Source organism: Ceratotherium simum, chromosome 2, assembly GCF_057802395.1.
Source record: "Ceratotherium simum simum isolate JZ-2026a chromosome 2, ASM5780239v1, whole genome shotgun sequence".
NCBI lineage: Eukaryota > Metazoa > Chordata > Mammalia > Perissodactyla > Rhinocerotidae > Ceratotherium > Ceratotherium simum.
The window spans coordinates 84,897,733-84,920,132 of record NC_141901.1 but is presented as its reverse complement, the minus strand read 5'-3'; the positions used below and the strand labels follow the sequence as shown (position 1 = coordinate 84,920,132).

The 22,400-nt window shown below is 37.0% G+C and overlaps 1 protein-coding gene across 4 annotated transcripts in view; it reads left to right on the top strand.

Annotated features, from left to right (window-relative positions):
* MIGA1 (mitoguardin 1) overlaps positions 1 to 22,400 on the top strand; it is a 91,368-nt gene that overhangs the window by 15,246 nt on the left and 53,722 nt on the right. For all 4 annotated transcript variants that reach the window (XM_014788286.2, XM_087448632.1, XM_087448639.1 and 1 more), the window contains exons 3-7: positions 10,461 to 10,638; positions 12,565 to 12,701; positions 13,376 to 13,502; positions 16,391 to 16,524; positions 17,292 to 17,415. In XM_014788286.2, the coding sequence (XP_014643772.1) occupies positions 10,461 to 10,638; positions 12,565 to 12,701; positions 13,376 to 13,502; positions 16,391 to 16,524; positions 17,292 to 17,415 (700 nt within the window). The remainder of the gene's footprint in view (positions 1 to 10,460; positions 10,639 to 12,564; positions 12,702 to 13,375; positions 13,503 to 16,390; positions 16,525 to 17,291; positions 17,416 to 22,400) is intronic.

Here is a 22,400-nt window from a genome sequence, read left to right as displayed (position 1 = left end):
TTTCATTGCTGAATAGTATTTCATTGTATAGATATACCACAGTTTGTTCACCTATTCACCTGTTGACATTTGTGTTTCCTGTTTTTTTTTTTTTTTAAATTATAAATGAAATTGCTAAGAACATTTCTGTACAAGTCTTTGTATGTGCTTTAATTTCTCTTGGGTAAATACTTAGAAGTGGAAAGGCTGAATCATAAGGTAGATATATGGTTAATTTTTTAAGAAAATGCCAGACTTGTTCCAAAGTGGTTGTACCATTGATATGGCCAGTCTTTTTAATTTTAGTCATTCTAATATAGATGTATAGTGGAATTTCATTGTGGTTTTAATTTGCATTTCCCTTATGATCAGTAACGTTAAACATGCTTTCATGTGCTTATTTGACGTCCGTATGTCTTCTTTGTTGATATATCTGTTCAAAGCTTTTGCCCATTTTTTAATTGGGCTTTTTGTTTTCTTAAGTTTTGAGAGTTCTTTATATGCCCTACATACAATTCTTTTATCAGATATGTGATTTGCAACATTTTCTCCTAGTCTGTGGATTGTCTTTTCATTCTCTTAACATTGCCTTTTAAAGAGCAGAAGTTTTTTTTTTTTTTTTTTTTGTGAGGAAGATTGACCCTGAGCTAACATCTGCCAATCCTCCTCTTTTTGCTGAGGAAGACTGGCCCTGGGCTAACATCTGTGCCCATCTTCCTCTACTTTATATGGGACGCCACCACAGCATGGCTTGGCAAGTGGTGCGTCGGTGCGCGCCCAGGATCCGAACTGGGGAACCCCGGGCCGCCACAGCAGAGCGCGCGCACTTAACTGCTTGCACCACCGGGCGGCCCCAAGAGCAGAAGTTTTTAATTCTGAAGTCTTAATTTGTCAACTTGTTTTTTTTTTAATGGATCAGGCTTTTGGTGTCATCTCAAAGACATATTTGCCTCACAAAGACCACAAAGATTTTTTTCCTATGCTTTTTTCTAGAACTTTTATAATTTTAGGTTTTATGTTTAGGTCTATGATCCATGAATTAATTATTATATATGGAGTGAAGTATAGATTGAAGTTCCATTTTATTGCATATTGATAACCAGCTTTTTCCAGCACCAGTTGTTGGAAAGACTATCCTTTCTCCACTGAATTGCCTTTGCACCTTTGCCAAAAATCAGTCATCGGTATATGTGTGGGTCTATTTCTGTATTCTCTTCTGTTCCATTGATCTGTTTGTCTCTCTTTATGCCAATGTGACACTGTCTTTTTTATTGTAGCTTTAAAATAAGTCTTGAAATCAGGTAATGTTAGTCTTCTTTGTTTTTCTTTTTCAAAATTGTTTTGATTATTCTAGATCCTTTTCATTTCCATATGGATTTTAGAATCAGCTATCAGTTTCTACTGATAGCTTCCTAGGATTGTCACTGGGATTGCATTGAATCTATGGATCAGTTTGGGAACAACTGATATCTTTATTGAATCTTTCAACCCATAAATGTGTTACATCTCTCTATATGTTTAGGTTTTCTTTCTTTTCCCTCAACAGTGTTTGCTAGTTTTCAGGGTACGTGTCTTTCACATCTTTTGTCATATTTATTCCATATTTCATATTTGATGATGCCATTGTAAATGGTATTTTAAAAATTTCAATTTCTGTTTATTTCTTACTAGTATATGAAAATACAGGTTTTTGTATATTGATCTTATATCTTACAACTTTATTAAACTCACTTATTCTAGTAGCTTTGTGTAAGTATCATAGAATTTTTCTACATAGTTGATAGTGTTTTTATTTATTTTTATTTATTTATTTATTTTTATTTATTTATTCTTTTCCCCCAAAGCCCCAGTAGATAGTTGTATGTCATAGTTGCACAGCCTTCTAGTTGCTGTATGTGGGACGCGGCCTCAGCATGGCTGGAGAAGCAGTGTGTCGGTGCGCGCCCGGGATCCGAACCCGGGCCACCAGCAGCGGAGCGCGCGCACTTAACCGCTAAGCCACGGGGCCGGCCCTGATAATGTGTTTTTAAATAGTAATAATGAATAAGTGTTTTTATTTTATTACATTATAATTGGAAAGTTTATGTTAATTCAATTTTTCATTTTAAAAAATAGTTTTATTACAGAAAATTTTAAGCATATACAATGTAGAATAGTGTAATGAGCCCCTGTGTACCTGACACCCAGCGACAACAGTTATCAGCGCGTGGGCAGTCTTATTTCCTCTGTTTTTCTACCCTCTCCCTCCCCACACTGGATTCTTTTGAGGCAAATCCAATACATCATATTATTTCATCCATAAATATTTCATTTTAGATCTCATTTCTTAAAATACAACCACCACAATAACATTATATCCCTCCGAACAATAGTAATTCCTTAATATTATCAGTATCCAGTTAGTGCTTACATTTCTCTTATTTTCCTATGAATATTTTTCATTTTGGTTTTGTTTGTTGGAATCGAGATATCTTTTAAATTTCTTAGGTGTCTTTCAAGTCTTAGGTCTCTCTTAACCTGTAGCCTCCCCCTCTATCTTTGTTTTGTTTTGTTTTGTTTTTAGCTTTGCTTTTACCTTCTGTGGAAGAAACCAGGTTCTTTGTTGTGAAAGAAACCAGGTTCTTTGTTGTGACAGGATAATCCTCATTATATTCTCTCTCCACTGTATTTTCTATGACTTTATAGGTTAGACTATCAATCAGATTCAGTTTGTTTTTTGGCAAAGCTAAATTATAAGAAGTACATAATGTCTGGCTGGCTCTCTTTTTGTGATGTTAGTAGTCTTTGATGATTATTATTGGATGTGCTAATTCAAGAGGTTGCAAAATGGTGACATCATTCTGTATTTCCTTATTAATTTATTAGCTAGAATCTCTCTATAAAGGGAAACTTTTCATCATTAACTGTTTGGTTACCCTGATGCAGTTTGCATAGAAAAGGCAGAATAATTGCTTCTTTCCTTTTTATTGACCAGATTTTAAAATAATGAGATTGTTCTCTAGCATTTTTCAGAGCTGATCAAGGAGGGTTTTAAAAAAATCATCTGGATCTCATGGATTTAGTCATATTTGATGTTTTAAATCATTACCTTTATTTATCCTTATTTATGCTCAAATTAACTCATTTTTGGCCAGTGAGAGCCTATTCAAGTTGGTTTCTTAGTGCTTTAGACACAGCCCTGTTGATAGCTTCCTTGCTGTCTGGTATGAGAAGATGTTGTAGGCTCATCTCATACTTTTCATGCCCCGTGCCTGGAATCAGCCACTTCTGCAAGGAACTCTTTAGTATAAAATCATATTTAAAGACAACAAACTGTGCACTGTGGGTCAGTTCAGTTTAAATTTAATAGTCGTGGGAAGGAAAACAATCCAGTCATAAAATTCTTCCAAAAGTTCATTAGTTTGAATTAATTGGATTAGCAGCTGTGTTGATACAGCTTTATTTTCTAAAAACTTTATTTTTAAGTAATTATAGATTCACAAGAAGTTGCAAAAATAGTACAGAGAGGCCCAATAATTTATTGTAGTATTCAGTGATATGTATGGATGTACCACAGTTTGTTAACTATTCACTTTTTGAGGGACATTTTGGTTGTTTCCAGTTTTTGGTTATTATAAATAAAGCTGCCATGAACATTTGTGTACAAGTTTGTGTGTGGACACAAGTTTTCATTTTTCTGGGATAATGGTGCAGGAATGAGACTGCTGGGTCATAAGGTAAGTGGATGTTTAGTTTAGTTTAGTTTTTTTTTTTTTTTTTTTTTTGGTGAGGAAGATTGGCCCTGAGCTAACATCCGTGGCCATCTTCCTCTATTTTGTATGTGGGTCACCACCACAGCATGGCTTGATGAGCTGCACGTATGTCCGTGCCCAGGATCCGAACCTGTGAACCCCGGGCCACTGAAGCGGAGCATGGGAACTTAACCACTATGTCACCGGGCCAGCCCAAGGATGTTTACTTTTTAAGGAAATTGCCAAATTATTTTTCAGAGTGGCTGTCCCATTTTAAATTCCCACCAGCTATGTATGAGAGATCATCTCCATATCCTCACCAACATTTGATATTGTCACTTAAAACAATTTTTTTAGCTTTTCCAATATTATAGTAGTATGTCACTTTAGACTTCATTTACACTTCTCTATTGGCTGATGATGTTGCACGTCTTTTTGTGTGTGTGTGTGTGTGATCTGTATATCATTTTCTATGAAATGAAATGCCTCTTCATGTCCTTTGCCTGTTTTCTAATTGGATGATTTGTTTTTTTACTGTTGAATTTTGAGAGTTCTTTATGTATTCTAGATATGAGTTCTTTGTCAGATAGGTGGTTTGCAAATATTTTCTCCTAGTCTGTAGCCTGTTAATAGAGTGTGTCAGAGATTTATCTGTTTATACTGTTGAATTTTGAGAGTTCTTTATGTATTCTAGATATGAGTTCTTTGTCAGATAGGTGGTTTGCAAATATTTTCTCCTAGTCTGTAGCCTGTTAATAGAGTGTGTCAGAGATTTATCTAATTTTTTTTGAAAGAATTTTATCAAGAGTTGTAAAAATTGTATGTAGAATTCCTGTATACCCTTCACCTAGTTTCCTTAATATATACATCTATCGTAACTCTAGTACAATCACTAAAACTAAGAAATTAGCATTGGCATAGTATTCTTAACTGCATTATAGACTTTATTTAATTATTTAGATTTCAGTGGTTTTTTCCCCCTTATGTCCTTCAGGATCTAGTCCAGGATACCACATTGCATTTGTCAAGTCTCCTTAGTCTTCAGTCTGTGACAGTTCCTTCAGTCTTTTCTTGGCTTTCATGACTTGACACTTTTCTGAAGAGTACAGATTAGATATTTTATAGAATGTCCCTCAGTTGAATTCGTCTGATCTATTCTCAGGATTAGATTGAGGTTACACATTTTTGACAAGATACCACCACACTGCATTATATCAGGGATACATGATGTATATGTGTCTTGTTATTGGTGATGTTAACTTTGATTGCTTGCTTAAAGTTTTTCCTCTTTGTAAATAAGTTTGGAGGCAGATACTTTGAGACTATGTAAATATCTTGTTTCTCCTCAAACTTTTGTCCACTAATTTTAGCACTTAGTAGCAAATCTTGTCTTCAGCAGTTATTACTCTGGCACTTATTGGTGATTTTCTATTTCCCTCATTCCTTCTACACATTGTTTAGAATTGTTCTGTAAGAAAGAGTTGTCCCTTCTCCCCCTTTTATTTATTTGTTCAATTATTTATATCATTTTGGACATTTATTTTATTCTTTGGGTAATCCAATACTATTGTTATTTATTTTGTTGCCCAAATTGTTCCCTTTTTGGCTATTGAAAGCTCTTTCAAGTTGGCTTCTGTGCCCTTTTCACATGTCTGACATGCCCTCTTTTTTCCCCAGTCCTGGAATCACTCACTTCTCCAGGGAGCCTTGGCTCTCTTTAGTCTCCATATTTAGTTCTCTTTAGTCTCTGGCATTTAGAAACTAAGATCTGGGTGCAAGGTATGTGCATTGCTACTGAGATGTCGCTGTTTCTAGGCACTCTTAGGAGACAGAGCTAGGAAATGTGTCAATGCGTACTAGTCTATGTATTCACACACAACTGTATTTCCGAATCTGTTTATCCATATATATATTAAAAAGAAAAAACAAAACATGGGTTCATATTGATTCTTCTGACGTCCATCAGGTTTCATTCTATCATTCCTGCTTTGCTCATGTGTAACTTCTTTCTCCATCAGTGAGACCCCTGCCTCTCATTATCTATAATATACTATCCACAGTGTATTTACTTACTACAAGATCTAGTATATGCGTAAAGTAGCTTCAGAATTGCTACCCCAATACCCCTTTGAGAAACAAATTTACCAGCTAGATTACAGTGTTTGTGTATCATTCTTTTGTCTTTAGCCCTACAGTCTCCTGTCCGAACACTGTTACGTAGGTCAGCCCCTTTCTTTCCCATCCTCTTAAGGGTGCTTATGTCCTTCATTTCTAACAGTCTGAATTTTTTGTCACACTCTGCAATCCGTTTTGGGTTTCCCCCACATCCTGGTTGATTTTTTAAAATTTACATATAACGCAATTTGCACTTCGTTGTGCACAGTTCTGTGGGTTTTGACAATGTATAGAATCATGAATCCATCACCACGGTACCAAACAGAATGGTTCCATCACTGCCAAAATTCTCTTATGCTGCCCCTTTGTAGTCACCTCCTTATCCGGTAACCCCTGGCTACAATTGATCTATTTTCTGTCCCTGTAATTTTGCCCTTACCAGAATGTCATATATATGGAATTATACAGTATATACTCTTTTGGAATTGGCTTCTTTCACTTAGCATAATGCATTTCAGATTCATTCACATTGTTGTGTGTCTGAATAGTTTGTCCTCCTCCTTTTTTTTTTTTATGAGGAAGATTAGCCCTGAGCTAACATCTGTTGCCAGTCTTCCTCTTTTTGCTGAGGAAGACTGGCCCTGGGCTAACATCCGTGCCTATCTTCCTCTCCTTTATATGGATGCCGCCACAGCATGGCTTGATAAGCAGTGCACCGGTGAACCGCAGGCCACCCAGGTGGAGTGCACAAACTTAACCGCTATGCCACCAGGCTGGCCCCAGTTTGTCCCTTTTGATTGCTGAGTAGTGTTCCATTGTATGGATGTACCACAGTTTGTTTATCCATTCATCTGTTGAAGGATATCCAGATTATTCCTGTTTTTTGGTGATTATGAGGTTTTGTAGATTTTCTCCTATATTTTCTTCTAGAAATTTTTCCTTGAATTTCCTTTTTACCTTTGACAAAAATAGGTTGACTATATTGACAAAAATAGGTTGACTGTGTTTGTGCAGGTTTATTTCTGAACTCTCTGTTCCGTTGTGTTAATCTATATGTCTATTCTTTCACCAAGACCACACTGTTTTAATTATTGTAGCTTTATAGTTGTCTTGAAATTGGCTAGTATGAGTTCTCCAACTTTGTTCTTTTTCAGTTATTTTGGTTACTCTAAGTTCCTTTGCCGTTCCTTAAATTTTTTTAGAACAAGCTATCAATATCTACAAAAAATTTTGGTGAGATTTTGGTTAGGATTATGTTGTTTCTGTAGATCAAGTTGGAGAGAAATGACCTTTTACAATCCACAAACATGATGTATCTCTCCTTTTATCTTTGTTGATTTCTTTCATCAGTGTTTTGTTGTTAACTAGCACAGATTTTGTTAGATTTATCTCTAAGTAAAGGTTTTCTTGATGCTATTATAAATAGTGTTGCTTTTTAAATTTCAAATTCCAGTTGCTTATTGCTATCATTGACTTTGTAGCTATTTACCTACTAGATGTAGGGGCTTTTTTTGGTAGATTCTTTGGGATTTCCTATGTAGACAATCGTGTCAACTGCAAATAGAGGCAGTTTTGCTTCTTCCTTTCCAATATCAATTCCTTTTGTTCTTTTTTGCACTGGCTAGTACTTCTAATATGATGTTGGTAAAAAGACAGTTTTGCCTTGTGACTGACTGTATGGGGAAAGATTTAGTCTTTCACCGTTAAGTATGATATTAACTGTATGTTTTTTAAGATTTTATTTATTTATTTTATTTTTCCCCCCAAAGCCCCAGTGGATAGTTGTGTGTCGTAGCTGCACATCCTTCTAGTTGCTGTATGTGGGACTCGGCCTCAGGATGAACGGAGAAGTGGTGCCTCGATGTGCACCCGGGATCCGAACCCGGGCCACCAGCATCGCAGCGCGTGCACTTAACCACCAAGCCACAGGGCCGGCCCAACTGTATGTTTTTTATAGATGCCCTTTATCAGACTAAGGAATTTCCCCGTTGCATGAGTTTCCTGGAGTTGCCATAACATATTACCACAAACTTGGTGGCTCAAAACAACAGAAATTTATTCTTTTACGGTTATGGAGGCTGAAATTAAGATGCAGCAGAGCCACACTGCTTCAGAAGGTTCTAGAGGAGAGTCTTTCCTTACCTCTTCCAGTTTGTGGTGGCTCCAGGCATTCCGTGGCTGTGGCAGCCTAACTTTCATCTCTGTCTCCCTCTTCTCATGGTCTTCTCCTTTGTGTCTCTGTGCGTCCTTTTCTGTCTCTTATAAAGACTTCTCCCATTGGATTCGGGGCCCCCCTAATCCAGTATGCTCTCATCTTGATTCTTACCTTAATTACATTGGTAAAGACCTTATTTCCAAATAAGGTCACATTCTGATGTTCAAGGTGAACATGAATTTTGGGGAGGATATTATTTAACCCAGTACACCTGTTCCTAATTTGCTGAGAGTTTTTTTTTTTTTAAATCTATAAGTGGATGTTGAATATTTTCAAATGTTCTTTTTGAATCTATTGAGATTATATTATGGCTTTTCTTCTTTAGTTTGTTTTGGTTCATTTTTGAATGTTGAACCTGATTTGCATTCCTAGGATACACACAACTTGGTCATATATATTATTCTTTTTATATATTGCTGGATTCTATTTGTTAAGATTTTGTGAAGGATTTCTGCATCTATCAATGAAAGATATTAATCTGTAGGGGTTTTTTTGTTAATGTCTTTGTCTACTTTTGATATTAATAGTAATGCTGGCTTTATAAAATGATCGAGAAGTATTCCTTCTTTGTATGGAATTGGTGTTTCTTCCTTAAATATTTGGTAGAATTTGGCCTATAGTTTTCTCTGTTAGAAGGTTTTAACTACATGTTCAATTTCTTTACATAGCTATTTCTTCCTGAGTGAGTTTTGATAGTTTCTGTCTTTCAAGGAATTGGTCCATTTCATTTAAGTTGTTTAATTTATGGGCATAGAGTTTTTTTATCCTTTTCATATCTGCGAGGTCTATAGTGATGACCCCTCTTTCATTTCTTATCTTGGTAGTATGTGTCTTTTCTCTCTCTCTCTTTTTTTTTTTTTTGATTAGACTGGCTAGAGGTTTGTCAGTTTTATTGATTTTTTTTTTTAAACCAGCTCTTGATTTTATTGATTTTGTTTTCCATTTCGTTGATTTCTCTTTAGTCTTTATTATTTCCTATCTTCTGCTTGCTTTGGATTGGTTTTGCTCCCTTTTTCCTAGTTTCTTAAGGTGAAATCTCAGATTATGGATTTGATACCTTTCTTCTTTTCTTAATATAAGCGTTTAATGGTGTAAATTTCTCTGTGAAGTTAAAGCTACATCCCACAGTTTAAGGCCTTTGTTGCTTTGTGGGGACAGAGGACGAAGGTACTGATGCAGTTCATGCCTGTCCACAGAAACTGCTGTATCGCTACCCCAGTTCAGTACCGTTAGGGAGACATTCTTAGGACTCTTGCAGTCTTTTTCTGTGAGTGCCTGGTGGAATTTGTGAAGATAAAACCTGCAAAAAGTGTGGATTACCCCTACATTAGCAGGAACCCCCTCCCCAGGGGGGGCCTGTGTACCCCTTTCTCACCAATATACACTCAGTCTCCACCAGTTTACCAGCCACCCCAGCTAAACTCTTCTTACTGATATCCTACTGTGTTTTGTCCCCTATGCCAGTATTCATGTCTCATCTCTTCCTGCAAATACCCCTGTTTTCTTAGTTTCGGAGCCAGTTGATGATCCTCCTGCCTAAGCATTCTGATGGGTTCAGGACAAATTGAGAACCTCCCATTCGTCAGCTTTTTGTTCTGAGATTGGAAGTGACACCCTTTCTAGCTCTCTGCATCCCTAAGCCTGTAGCTTTATTTTAGAGCTTTTCTGTATTTTGGGTGATAGTGTCTGTCACCCAAGAGAAAGTTAATTACCTCTTGCTCTGATGTTAGTACTTAGTACATGCTTATATTATTGTATTTATCACACTATACTGCCATTATTTGTGACTTGGTCTCTACTATTACCACACTGCTTGAGGGAAGCAAGATCTGTATCCTCTGTATACCTGGTGCTTCCTGATCAATGGAGGGCATTGAATATATGCTTATTGAATAGAATTACAAGAAGATTTTAATTTTAATTTTCATAGCACAGTCCTGGTACATTGTAAGATGCTGAATAAATATTTGTTGGTTAATTCATGAATAAAAGGGCTTATTCAGAAGGTACTTAGAAATTGAGTTAATTTATGTTTGCCCAAAATTCTAGATAGTTAAAAAAATTGGTTCATTTTAAAAGTCTGATTAGTCATTCCTGTAAACCTTGTTAGGATTCAGACAGAAGATTCAGTTGCATGAATTAATCGTTAGTTGTTCAACAGATATTAGTGGGGTTGAATTATTTTGTGCTCCCGTTGACTTTTTGGGTAGTATTGTTTACCTGAGAACTTCAGAGCATTGGGTAATAAATTACTACTTTTTCTTTTTAATTCAAATTGGGCTAACCATCATTGGAAGAGTGAAATATTATCTTGGTAGTATTTAGAACTAGGTCAGTTTAAGAATAGTTTTAGTTCTTATGTCTTTCTTTTAAGTGAACAAAGAAAAGACATTTTTTCAATCTAACTACATCTTTTCCAGATCAAATTTTCACCGGTAGCTAAAAAGTTGTTTGTGGTAACTGCAGTGAGTGCTGTATCTGTAATTTTTCTGGCCCATCACTTTAAAAGAAGACGTGGAAAGAAGAAAGGAAAAGTATTACCATGGGAACCAGAGCACCTCATACTTGAATACACTAAAAGAGCAGCATCAGACAAAGGTGTGTAGAAATGGAGGAATTAGGTCCACAAAGGAAATTTTGTATGTCAATCGTAACTAAAGTGCAGTGATTTTATGTATTTTATTCTCCAAAATTTCCTTCCTTAATATTTAACTCATAAGTAATACAGATTAATTTTAGAGAGATTAGAAAATACAGATAAGCAAAGAGAAAAAAATTAAGTCACTTGAAATTCTGCTACCCAGAAATAACTACTGATAATATTTATATTTGCATTTAAAGATTTTATTTATTTATTTTTCCCCCAACGCCCCAGTAGATAGTTGTCTGTCATAGCCGCACATCCCTCCAGTCGCTGCACGCGGGACGCAGCCTCAGCATGGCCGGAGAAGCGGTGCGTCGGTGCGATCCCGGGATCCGAACCCGGGCCGCCAGCAGCGGAGCGCATGCACCCAACCGCCAAGCCACGGGGCCGGCCCTTTATATTTGCATTTAAAGATCCTGTTGAGGCGTAAAATTTTACATTATATACAAGTAAATTATTTATATATGTTAAGTAAAATTCTGATCATACCTTTTGTAACCTGCTTTTAAAATATTTAACAATATGTAAGAATGTCTTTCCAGGTCAGTAAAGATGCCTCTATGCTGTCATTTTTAATGCATACTTAGTGTTAAATTTAGTGTACAAATGTACCCTAATTTATTTAACCAGTTCCCTATTATTCCCTTTAGGATGTTTTTCTTGCTTTGCATATGCTTGTCTGATTATTTTCTTGGTATATAAAGTTCTAGAAGTAGAATTGCTGGCCTTTAAAAGATCTATAGTTTTTGTTAGAGATATAGTACGTTTTGCCAAATTGTATCAATAAAAATAATTTTTTGGGGGCCGCCCTGGTGGCATAGTGGTTGGGTTCTCATGCTCCACTTCCATGGCCCAGGGTTCGCAGGTTCAGATCTCAGGCACGGACCTACATACCACTTATGAAGCCATGCTGTGGGAGGCATCCCACATATAAAGTGGAGTAAGATGGGCACGGATTTAGCCCAGGGCCAATCTTCCTCAGCAAAAAGAGGATTGGCAACAGATGTTAGCTCAGAGTTAATCTTCCTCACCAAAATAAAAAAAAAAATAATTTCTTGAGTATACTGGATTTCTTACTTTTTTAATTCTTTATTATTTTTAAATTTATTATTTAATGTATCCTATGCTTTTGTGATTTGTTAGTCCAGCAAATAATGAATGACAATTTTGTGCCAAGTACAGTGAACATTACAACAATAATGATGGCTTTAACTTACTGAGATTTTATTAGATCTCAGGTGCAGTGCTACATGCTGTATATTCACTGTGTTATTTAATCTTTATAGCAATTCTATGAATTAGAACTATAATCCTATGTTATTGTTCCCATTTTGTACATAAGAAAATTGAGATATGGGAAAGTTAAGTGACTTACTCAAGTTCATATAACTAATAAGTGCCAGAATTTGAATCGAGGAGTGTCTTAACTGCTGTATTAAGATAAACTAAGATACAACGTCTGTCTGAGATGAATGGATAGATGGTTAGGGGAGACAGACGTATCCAAAACTAATTACAGTGTAATGCGATATGGATAAGTTTAGAGGTGATTCAGGAAAGGAAGTGCTTATATTTTGTTAAATTTATAATTTGAAGGTTCATAGTTGCAAGTATTTTTATACTGATTACAGTAGGCCATTCAAATATTGCCCTGATTAATTAGATGAATGTTTTAATCTTCATTTCAGAAGCAGATTTTAGCAGTGTTAAAAGCATTTTATAGAGATGTAGATTTTAATAATGGTGTACATTTAATAATTCCCACAATTGAATGAAATGTATTTTAAAATCAGTTTCCTGAATAAATATAATATAAACTGAAATTTTACCTGAAATTTATCATTGGAGTTATTGATACTTTTAATATGTTTGTTTGATAGGTTCAAGTTGTTCCAGTAGTAGACAGAATTTGACATTATCTTTAAGTTCTGCCAAAGAGAAAGGCTCTCAGTCTTGTAACTATGCTAATGGAGGACTTTTCAGTAAACTCTCAGGTTCTGCACAGAGTTTGACCTCCGTAAGTAAAGAAAAAATTTTCTCATTTTTCTTGTAAGGTTGTTTATATATCCATTGTTATCTATTGGTTCAAATGTTATACAATTATAGATCCTCTTAGTATGGAAAGAACCCTAAGAAAACTGGTTGCGCCTGTTTTCTTCAGGCAAATGGAAGTGTGGGCTTAGATTCCCCAAAAGAGAAGGAACTGGAGTTAGAGACTTGGGAGACGTCTGCACAGAGGTGACTGAAATAATGGGCTTGGTGGATCTTGCTAGAGAAGGGAAGATGATAGAGGCTTTTCAATTTTAGTTATCATTTAGCAGAGAATCAGCATTGTAATAAATTTTAAAAGGAAAATAAGCTAGTTAAATAAAAGTAGGTGTGGATAAAATTTATAAGTAAATACTTAATAACAACACTATAAAAATAACTGCTTGATTTTTTAATGGAAATAACTGATTTATGTTCAAAATATTATTCTACTTGTGTATTTTTGAACAAAGGCTCAGAATGCTTAGGGTCTTACGACTCCCAAGTTTGATTAAATAGGATCAGATTTTTTTCTTCAGGTAGAAATTACATGTTTTGTTTTACCAGGAATAAGATTTATATAAATAATTTGTAAGTATGACAGATCACAAAATACTATCACAAAAGATATTTTGAAGTAACTTCTGTCAATCTTACTTTTAGGTCCAGAGTGTCAATTCTTGTCATAGCTGTGCTTGTGGCAATTCTAATTCCTGGGACAAAGCAGATGAAGATGATATTAAACTTGTTAATATTCCTGTTACCACTCCTGAGAATTTATACTTGATGGGTAGGAGTAACATAATAAAGTTTTAAGATATTGTACTCATATTTGATGTGAAAATAAAGAATGATGAATTGTTCTAAGGGAAGCAACAGTAATTTAAAAATGTTCTTACTGTCTGTTGAAGCTAGTCTATTTAACATAACCTATTGTATTAGTTTCCTGAGGTGCTGTGACGAATTATCACAAACTTGGTGGCTTTAAACAACAGAAATTTATTCTCTCAGAGTTCTGAAAGCCAGAAGTCTGAAATCATTATCACTGGGCTGAAATCAAGGTGTCATTAGCGCCATGCTCCCTCTGGAGGCTTAGAGGAGAATCCATTCCTTGCCTTTTCCAGCTTCTGGTGGCTTCTGGACGACTCCAATCTCTGCCTTCCTCTTCATATCAGCTTCTCCTCTGTGTATATCAAATCTCCCTCTGCCTCTCTAAGGATGGTTGTGATTAGATTTAGGGCCCATCAGATAATCTAGGATAATCTCCCCATGTTGAGATCCTTAATTTAATCACACCTGTAAATGTAAGGTGGCATTTCCAAGTTCCAGAGACTAGGGCCTGATATCTTTGGGTGGCCATTATTCAGTTTATTACACTCACCTAACCTAATCTGTTGACTCTTATATAATGAATCTTATATAAAGAATCTACTTAATCTATTTTATCTAGCTGTCATTTGTATTCTTCTTATCCAGAAAAGATGTTAAGTAGAAAGAAGGCCTATGTTTTACATCTCAATATTCCTCTTGGCTTGACCACGAGCATATCTGGAAAGTCTCACTGGAGCCCAGGAAGAGAACCAAAGAATTTAACACTGAATCAAATACTTTTTCAAATGCTTTTTCCTATTCTTCTCTATTCTGTTTCAGACTATATTCCTTTTATTGGAAATGCATAATAATTAAAAGACAAAACCAAAAAATCATGATGTAGCCCTAGTCAATGAGCAGTGAAGGGGATGATGACTTGGCAGAAGGACTGTGTCTCTCTGAATGCACTCCCACACTCTAGAGTGGTAAAGAGTATATCATCTCCAGTGGTATCCCAATAGGTACTCCTGCCTGTGGGGAAAGATGTGAGAGTCGTTCTTTTGCCACCTTTTCCAAAGATATCCAGAGAATTAAGCTCATTATGCTTCTAGATTATTCTAACTATGGGTAGTAAATCTACACTCACAGCTTCTGTTGGAATACTGAGAGTTAGAACTGAAGAGAAATCGAGTGAAACTAGAGAAGCTGCAGGGAGACTCAGTGTTACAGAGGTAGGATTGGTAGGAGCCTTGTGGATTACCTGATCACCCTCCAGTTGTTTCAGTTCCTTTACAAGATGGATGACATAAAAAAAAAAGAGTAGTGACATGTTTGATTTCCTGTTACAGAACTGATGATATGTGATAATTTGGGCCATGTTCTGCAGTGATGTGAGACACAGTAGTTCCTGAGAGGCAACTTTTGTCTTTGGACAACTCTGCTAGTAGATAATTCTTCCTTATGTTTAGCCAAGATAATCAGGTGCATGGAGAGTGGATGGAGTGAGAAAAGGATGATGGAATTAGAATTGTATAGCTTGGAGAAAGGAGAGTAGATAGTGATATAATTGACCTTTAAATGCATACATTTTTTAGAAGTTAGATCTAGGCAGCAATCCTTTGCTATAGAAAATTAAACAAGAAGGAAAGTCCTAAATTGCATTTAAAGAACATTGTATTTGTTTAGAGTTGTAGGTTCTCCAGATAATTAAAGAAATGATTTTAGGGGAGAGGTATTCTTTACTATAGCTTAATAACATCTTGAGAATACCTTGTCCAGATCCTTAAGCAGCTTTTAAAGATCTTTTCCTTTTATATGTCTAGAAAAATTGAAGTTTTGAAATATTTTGGTTTTCTTTGACGTGCGTAATTATTTTGGTTATCCTTTTTTTTTTTTAATTTGGAGAAAAAGAGACATATATTCACCTGTTTTCACACAAAAGCTTTCTATCAGCAGGGATATGAAATTCCTACTTGGATTGTAACCCTTTATGGATTCTTCCAGTAGTCTTGTAGATTTTTAGCTCTGGCCTAGCAATTTATCCATGCTAATCAACAAGTTATTATAGTGGTTTTAGATACCATTTGGTGGAAAAAAACATAGAAAAAACTTTATTCTAGACTTCTATGCTATTATCTTTCATCTCAGCTTTACTGTCTCCTTCTGAGAATCTTTATAAACCTCATAGCTTCTTTTTTTTTTTTTTGTGAGGAGGACCAGCCCTGAGCTAACATCCAATGCCAATCCTCCTCTTTTTTTTTGCTGAGGAAGACTGGCCCTGGGCTAACATCCGTGCCCATCTTCCTCCACTTTATATGGGACGCCGCCACAGCATGGCTTAACAAGCGGTGCGTCGGTGCGCGCCCGGGATCCGAACCAGCGAACCCTGGGCCACCGCAGCAGAGCACGCGCACTTAACCGCTGGCGCCACCAGCCTGACACCTAAACCTCATAGCTTCTTATCAACTAGTTTCTTCTATTTATCAGTTTTCTCTTTAATTTAGGGGGATGTTTTGAAAGATAGTTGTGTGACTATAAAAATTAGCCATGATTGTTGGCCTTTGATGAATTCATGATATTCTACAAAAATTCCAAGCACCACGTACATTTGAGTTGCATTTTTAAAATAATGAAAATATATTGGTCATTTCTCTCTTTTTGGTTGATTAGAACTTATAGGCCTAGAATATATTGGGAAATTAAGATTCTACTCTGAAATGATGTGAGCATAAAATTATTCTTTAGTGCCAAAATTACAGTCAGACTATGCCATTGATGATAACTGTATGAAAAACACTTCAGACTCAAAATGATTTTATTTTGGCATTGGTTTTTCTTATTTACAATTGTTCTGTTCTGAATTTTTAGGTATGGAATTGTTTGAAGAGGCGTTGCGTCGATGGGAACAAGCTCTAACCTTTCGAAATAGACAGGCTGAAGATGAAGCCTGTGGTTCCATTAAATTGGGTGCAGGAGATGCCATTGCTGAAGAAAGTGTAGATGTAAGGGTGATTTATCTGAGAGTGGTCTTCATAATATTGGAAGAATTGAATCAGTGTACTTGCTTTCTGTGGCATCTAATAGAACCGTTTTGTTTTCTCCCTTGAGATTATGTGGGGGGTATTTCTCATTGGGCTTTTTCTATTCAGTTAATTGTTAAATCCCAAATTTGCAATTCATCATCAAGTTTCCTGGTTTTCCAAGAATATATAGAATTGAGTAGGTATGATTTCTAAAGGAATTTTTAGAAGTCTGTTTTGTGCTTTGGGTTTAATTAAGTGCCATTATATTCATAAAAATCACACAGAGTTACAGTTGGACTGGTACTTATTGGTCATCTAGGCTAGAGATACTCAAACTTGAGCATCATCAGAATCTCTGAAAGGCTTGTTAAAACACAGATTTGGGGACCCCACCCCCAGAGTTTCTAATTCAGTGGGGCTAGGGTAGGTCCTGAGAATTTGCATTTCTAACAAGTTCCCAGATGATATTCATGCTACTGCTCCAACGACCTTACTTTGAGAGCCCCTGATCTAGTCCAACTCATTAATTTTACAGATAAAGAAATGGAATCGCTGAGAACTAGGATGATTTTGCCAAAGGCACAGCTAGAACCCAGGCCTCCTGACTTCTGTCACAGCACTCTCACCACCCAACAGTTGTTTTTTATATCCCTCACTTTCTCTGCCTTTCATTTAAAAGTAGAAAATGTTTAGAATTTTAACATCAGAATCTAATATTTCTGTGTATACTTTTTCTCTCCTTGTAGGATATTATTAGTACTGAATTTATCCATAAACTTGAAGCTCTGCTGCAAAGAGCATACCGTCTCCAAGAGGAGTTTGAAGCTACCCTGGGGGCATCTGATCCTAATTCTCTTGGCAATGATATTGGTAAGATGGATATTGTCTATGGTTTTTATGAAATGTATGATTTTCTTCTTTTATATTTTTGGAATCATTTGCTCAAGTGTATTAGTATGGTTACATATTTTTTAGAAAATAGCCAAGAGAAAAAAAGTGATTTTTTTCTTTCAGTTTTATTTTTCAAGTAAACTTAATGCCCTTCAGATATAAATTCAGGTACTTACACAGGTAGGATTGTGGCATTATTTTAATATTACGTTCTAAGTGAAAGAATCCCAAAGTGTTGGAGGGAGGAAAAAAATAAACAATAATATAAAAATGAGACAAAGACACACCACCTCAGAAACATGGATGTAGCTCATGGCATACATTTAAAATACTTAAGTAATTATATTTCCTGGACCCCACTTAATTGCAGAATAGGGTTTTTTTTTTTTTTTTTTTTGTGAGGAAGATCAGCCCTGAGCTAACATCCATGCTAATCCTCCTCTTTTTGCTGAGGAAGACTGGCTCTAAGCTAACATCTATTGCCAATCCTCCTCCTTTTTTTTTCCCAAAGCCCCAGTAGATAGTTGTATGTCCTGGTTTTACATCCTTCTAGTTGCTGTATGTGGGACGCGGCCTCAGCATGGCCAGACAAGCCGTGCGTCAGTGCGTGCCCGGAATCCGAACTCGGGCTGCCAGTAGCGAAGCGCGAGCACTTAACTGCTAAGCCGTGGGACTGGCTCCCAGAATAGGTTTTGATATAAGTAGTCAATACATATATTGTATATATACCATTACCTTTGTTTCCTATTTTAAAGAGGAAACAACTTTGAAGAGACTTAAGTGAAGTCTTCTAAGGAAAAATTGATTAAAATTGCTTCCTTCCATGCCCATCTTCCTCTATTTTATATGGGACGCTGCCACAGCACGGCCTAACAAGTGGTGCATCAGTGCATGCCCGGGATCCGAACCGGCAAACCCCGGGTCGCCACAGCGGAGTGCGTGCACTTAACTGCTTGCGCCACCAGGCCAGCTCCCGAAAAGTGCTAAGTTTTTCCACATTTATTTCTGAACATAAAATACTGAGAGTGGCTGCATTTTGAGACATTTTCATATCTATGTATTTTGAATTTAGGTAAAAGATTTCATTTGTATTAGAATTATGAATTACTGTCTATATGTCATAGTGAGGATTATCTGAATCCTCTTTGCATTAATTTTGGTCTTTGCTTTTTCATACTGTTGTCACCAAAAATTATTCATTAGACTTGAGTATTTTTTATTAGTTTTTGTACTGTTAGCATAGGTGTGATGTTTTGACATATGGAGATTACAGGCCAGAAAAAAGTAGACCATATTCACATCAACAAATAGAATTTGTCAAAGCCTTCTTTTTATGTTTGTTTCTTTCTGCAGTTTCTTTTGTAACTTGTTAGAATGGCATTTAAGATAGTAAGTAGGAGAAAGAATAGAGAGAAGGAATTTTAATAGAATTCAAATTAAAAATGGGAATGCAACAACTAGAAAAATTAGGAAAGTGGTTAAGTGGCAAGGAAAGCCACAGAGAAAAAGAAGTAGGAAAAAGTGATAAATATAAAGATGGACGAGGAAAAGGGCCCTGAGTCTTTGATGTCTTGTTTTCGGAGTGGAGGCTTTGCCCTCACTGTTCTAATCTTCTCTTGCAGGTTCTTTCTAGCCTCGTGATAAGGACCATGTAGATGTGTAGTTCCTGTACTTGTTAGTCTTGTAATATGCATCTCAGGTTTGGTTCTGTTTGACATGCCCACAGTTTGTTTTTCTACTTATTGTAGAGGTTGGCGGAGTCCCGCTCTGATTTCTTTGGGTTCTCAGCTTATGAAGGTCTCTTGGGTACTGCCCAGAGGGTCTGCTTTGGGTTCACGTTGCTTCTGGACAAGAAGCCCCCTAGGCAGATGGCTTAACTTCTGGGGCCTTCAAGTTGTTTCTGAGGAAATTGTTATTAATTTGGAACTGTAAATGGATAGGATTTCTAGAGTGGGACTCATAATCAATCCATATGTTAGGTTAGCTTAGGTTTGGAACAAATTCCTGACCCTGCCTGTGTCTTAACCTGGGCTGTCACTGGCTGTGGCTGGCTGGCTTTTCCCTGCAGCCTAGCAGGGCCGTGGCCTGTTATTGTACTGGAGAGTCCACTTGCCAAGAAGCTGTTATAGTTTGTTCCTTCTTGGGAGTTGTTTGGATATTGTTCTATTATTGCAAGTTTCCATTTTTGAACTTCTGGATTGAAAGAAGTGAATCTATGACCAAGACTCTAGTAAGGGAGTAGCTTTGTTATGTCTATTACTTGATATTAATCAAAATTGATTAGAAGTCAGTTAACTCTCCTCATTCTCTAAATCCAAATTCATTTTACACATTTAGTTTATATTACTGAGAGGCGTCTTATAGTTAGTAGTCATGAATAGAGAAAGGCTAACAAATGCCTTCAGGGGCTCAGGGGTGAATTTAAACCAAGTATTGATCTGACTTCAATGAATACAAAACAATAGTTTTAGAATTTGCTTTGTCTTATTTGATAAAGTTAAATTGTTTTTCTCCTGAGAATTCAATAGGTTTTCAAGGCTGGAAGATTTCTTAGCGGTCATGTAATTTGTCTCCTTTCCCCTGCACTTGACATCTAACACAACACACTGTGTGTTACCATGTGCCAGGCCCTTTGCTAAGGCCCATCGTTTCTTCTCTGGATCAGGCACTGTTCTGAGTGAAAATTATCTCACTTAATCCTCACAACAACTTTTATGAGATAAATATACTTATCCTCATTTTTCAGATGGGGAAACAGAGGTACAGAGGTATGAAGTAACTTCCCCAGAGTTACATAGCTGTTAAGTGGCAGAACCCAGGTTTGGACCCAGGCAGGCCTGCTTCGGAGTCCATATTCTTTTTTTTTTTATTTATTTATTTATTTATTTATTTTTTGCTCCCAAAGCCCCAGTAGATAGTTGTATGTCACAGCTGCACATCCTTCTAGTTGCTGTATGTGGGACTCGGCCTCAGGCTGGACAGAGAAGTGGTGCCTCGATGCGCACCCGGGATCCGAACCCGGGCCGCCAGCATCGCAGCGCGCGCACTTAACCACCAAGCCACAGGGCCGGCCCCCGAGTCCATATTCTTAACCACTGTGCTAGATTGCCTCACCACTTATAAGACAGACATCATCTTTGTTTTTTTTTTTTTTTTTTAATTTATTTTTGTGAGGAGATCAGCCCTGTGCCAACATCTGCCAATCCTCCTCCTTTTTTTTTTTGCTGAGGAAGACTGGCCCTGGGCCAACATCCGTGCCCATCTTCCTCCACTTTATATGGGACGCCGCCACAGCATGGCCTGACAAGCAGTGCGTCAGTGCGTCAGTGCGTGCCCAGGATCCGAACCGGCGTACCCTGGGCCGCCGCAGCGGAACACACGCACTTAACCGCTTGCGCCACCTGGCCGGCCCCCAGACATCTTCTTTGAATGGGAGGATTGACTGTGAACTTTTCTGTGGCAGAGTTCCCTGTAGGAAACGTGGTCTTGGAGCAGGCAGCCTGGAATCCCCACAGCTGCCGAGGTAAGGAAACTTATTTCTGGTGGGGGTGTAATCTTTTTAGAGTGGTTCTTCCTTTCCTTTAAAAATTTGTCCTTCCTCCATATCCATGTGGGAATCTGCAGTTGACTCGTGTCTTTCCTCTGCTCTCAGGCCCTTCAGGCACTTGGACAGATTTCACTCATTTTGTAGAAGGAAGTTACCAAGGTTTAGTGCAAGAACAAAAGAAATGAACTACTCTACCTCAGGGGCCTAGAGGGAGAGAGCCCAGCTGTGGTCCCTGAATTAGTGTAGTGCTTTAGGGAGTTACTCTGATGGATTACCCTTTCACCTATATCTGCATGATAACTAAAAGTACAGACTCAAGATTTAGACTAACTGGGTTCAAATCCTGGCTTCACCATTTATTAGGTGTGTGATTAAATAACTTGTCTAAGCCTCAGCTTCTCGTCTAAAAGATGATCTTATAGTACTATTTTATAAAGTAATTATGAGGATTAAATGAAATAGTACATATAAAGTGCTAGGAACAGGGTAATGTTTGTTGGCTTGGAGTTTGGAACTTCTCTGGGACACTCTCAGGAAGACCATTACTTTACCTCTCGGATATTAGGCTATGGGTTTTTTCTTGTTCTTATTCCACCTGCCCAAGCCTGTATTTGCTCATTTCAAGGTAGTCTTTAAAATTTCTGGTCCACTGATACCCTTTTCATGTTTTCCAGTGATGTTATAATTTTCTTCATTAAAATTTGTTTTTCTGTTGTTTTTAATGGGACTTGGGAAGAAGTAGATGCCTATGCTCTGTCTACCGTCTTGAAGTAGAAATTCAGGACATTATAATAACAGAATCTAAGGGCCATATTAACTTGCGTAACATTGCTAATACTGAGCTTATGGTTAATTAAAACTTCTAAGCTCTTCTTTATTATTGTAGATTTCTTATTGTGAAGCCACATCTTCCCTCATTTGTTCCCATGCAGTTGTTTTTTGGACCCAAGGTTTAGATATTATATTTATTATTCTTACTAAATTGTCATTTCTGAATCATCATTTTGAATTAAGATAGTTTTAGACTTTGATTTGATATCCCTCTCAGCTTTCTAGCACTTTCTAGTTTGGTTGATTTGGCCTAGTTGGTCATCAGTGCTCTCACTGAAACCATTAACAAAAAGTGCTTAAAGGAAATCTTGTTTTCCTCTACTCACAACACTTCTGACACCAAATGTGTGAGTTTTCCACACCAAGCAACTCCCCGGTTCTCTGTGAATACCAATTGGGTGTCCTACAATTTAATCAATTCTGACAACAACTACCTGGAGTTAGCACAGACCCCACAGGTTAAGGTCTCAGTCCCACAAGACTGCCCTCACTCACACCAATCGCAAATCCAGGCCTCCCTTACTTCTGACCAACTGTCTATGGATTGGGGGTTCCTACAACTCCCTCCTTGGGCTCAAAGCTCCAT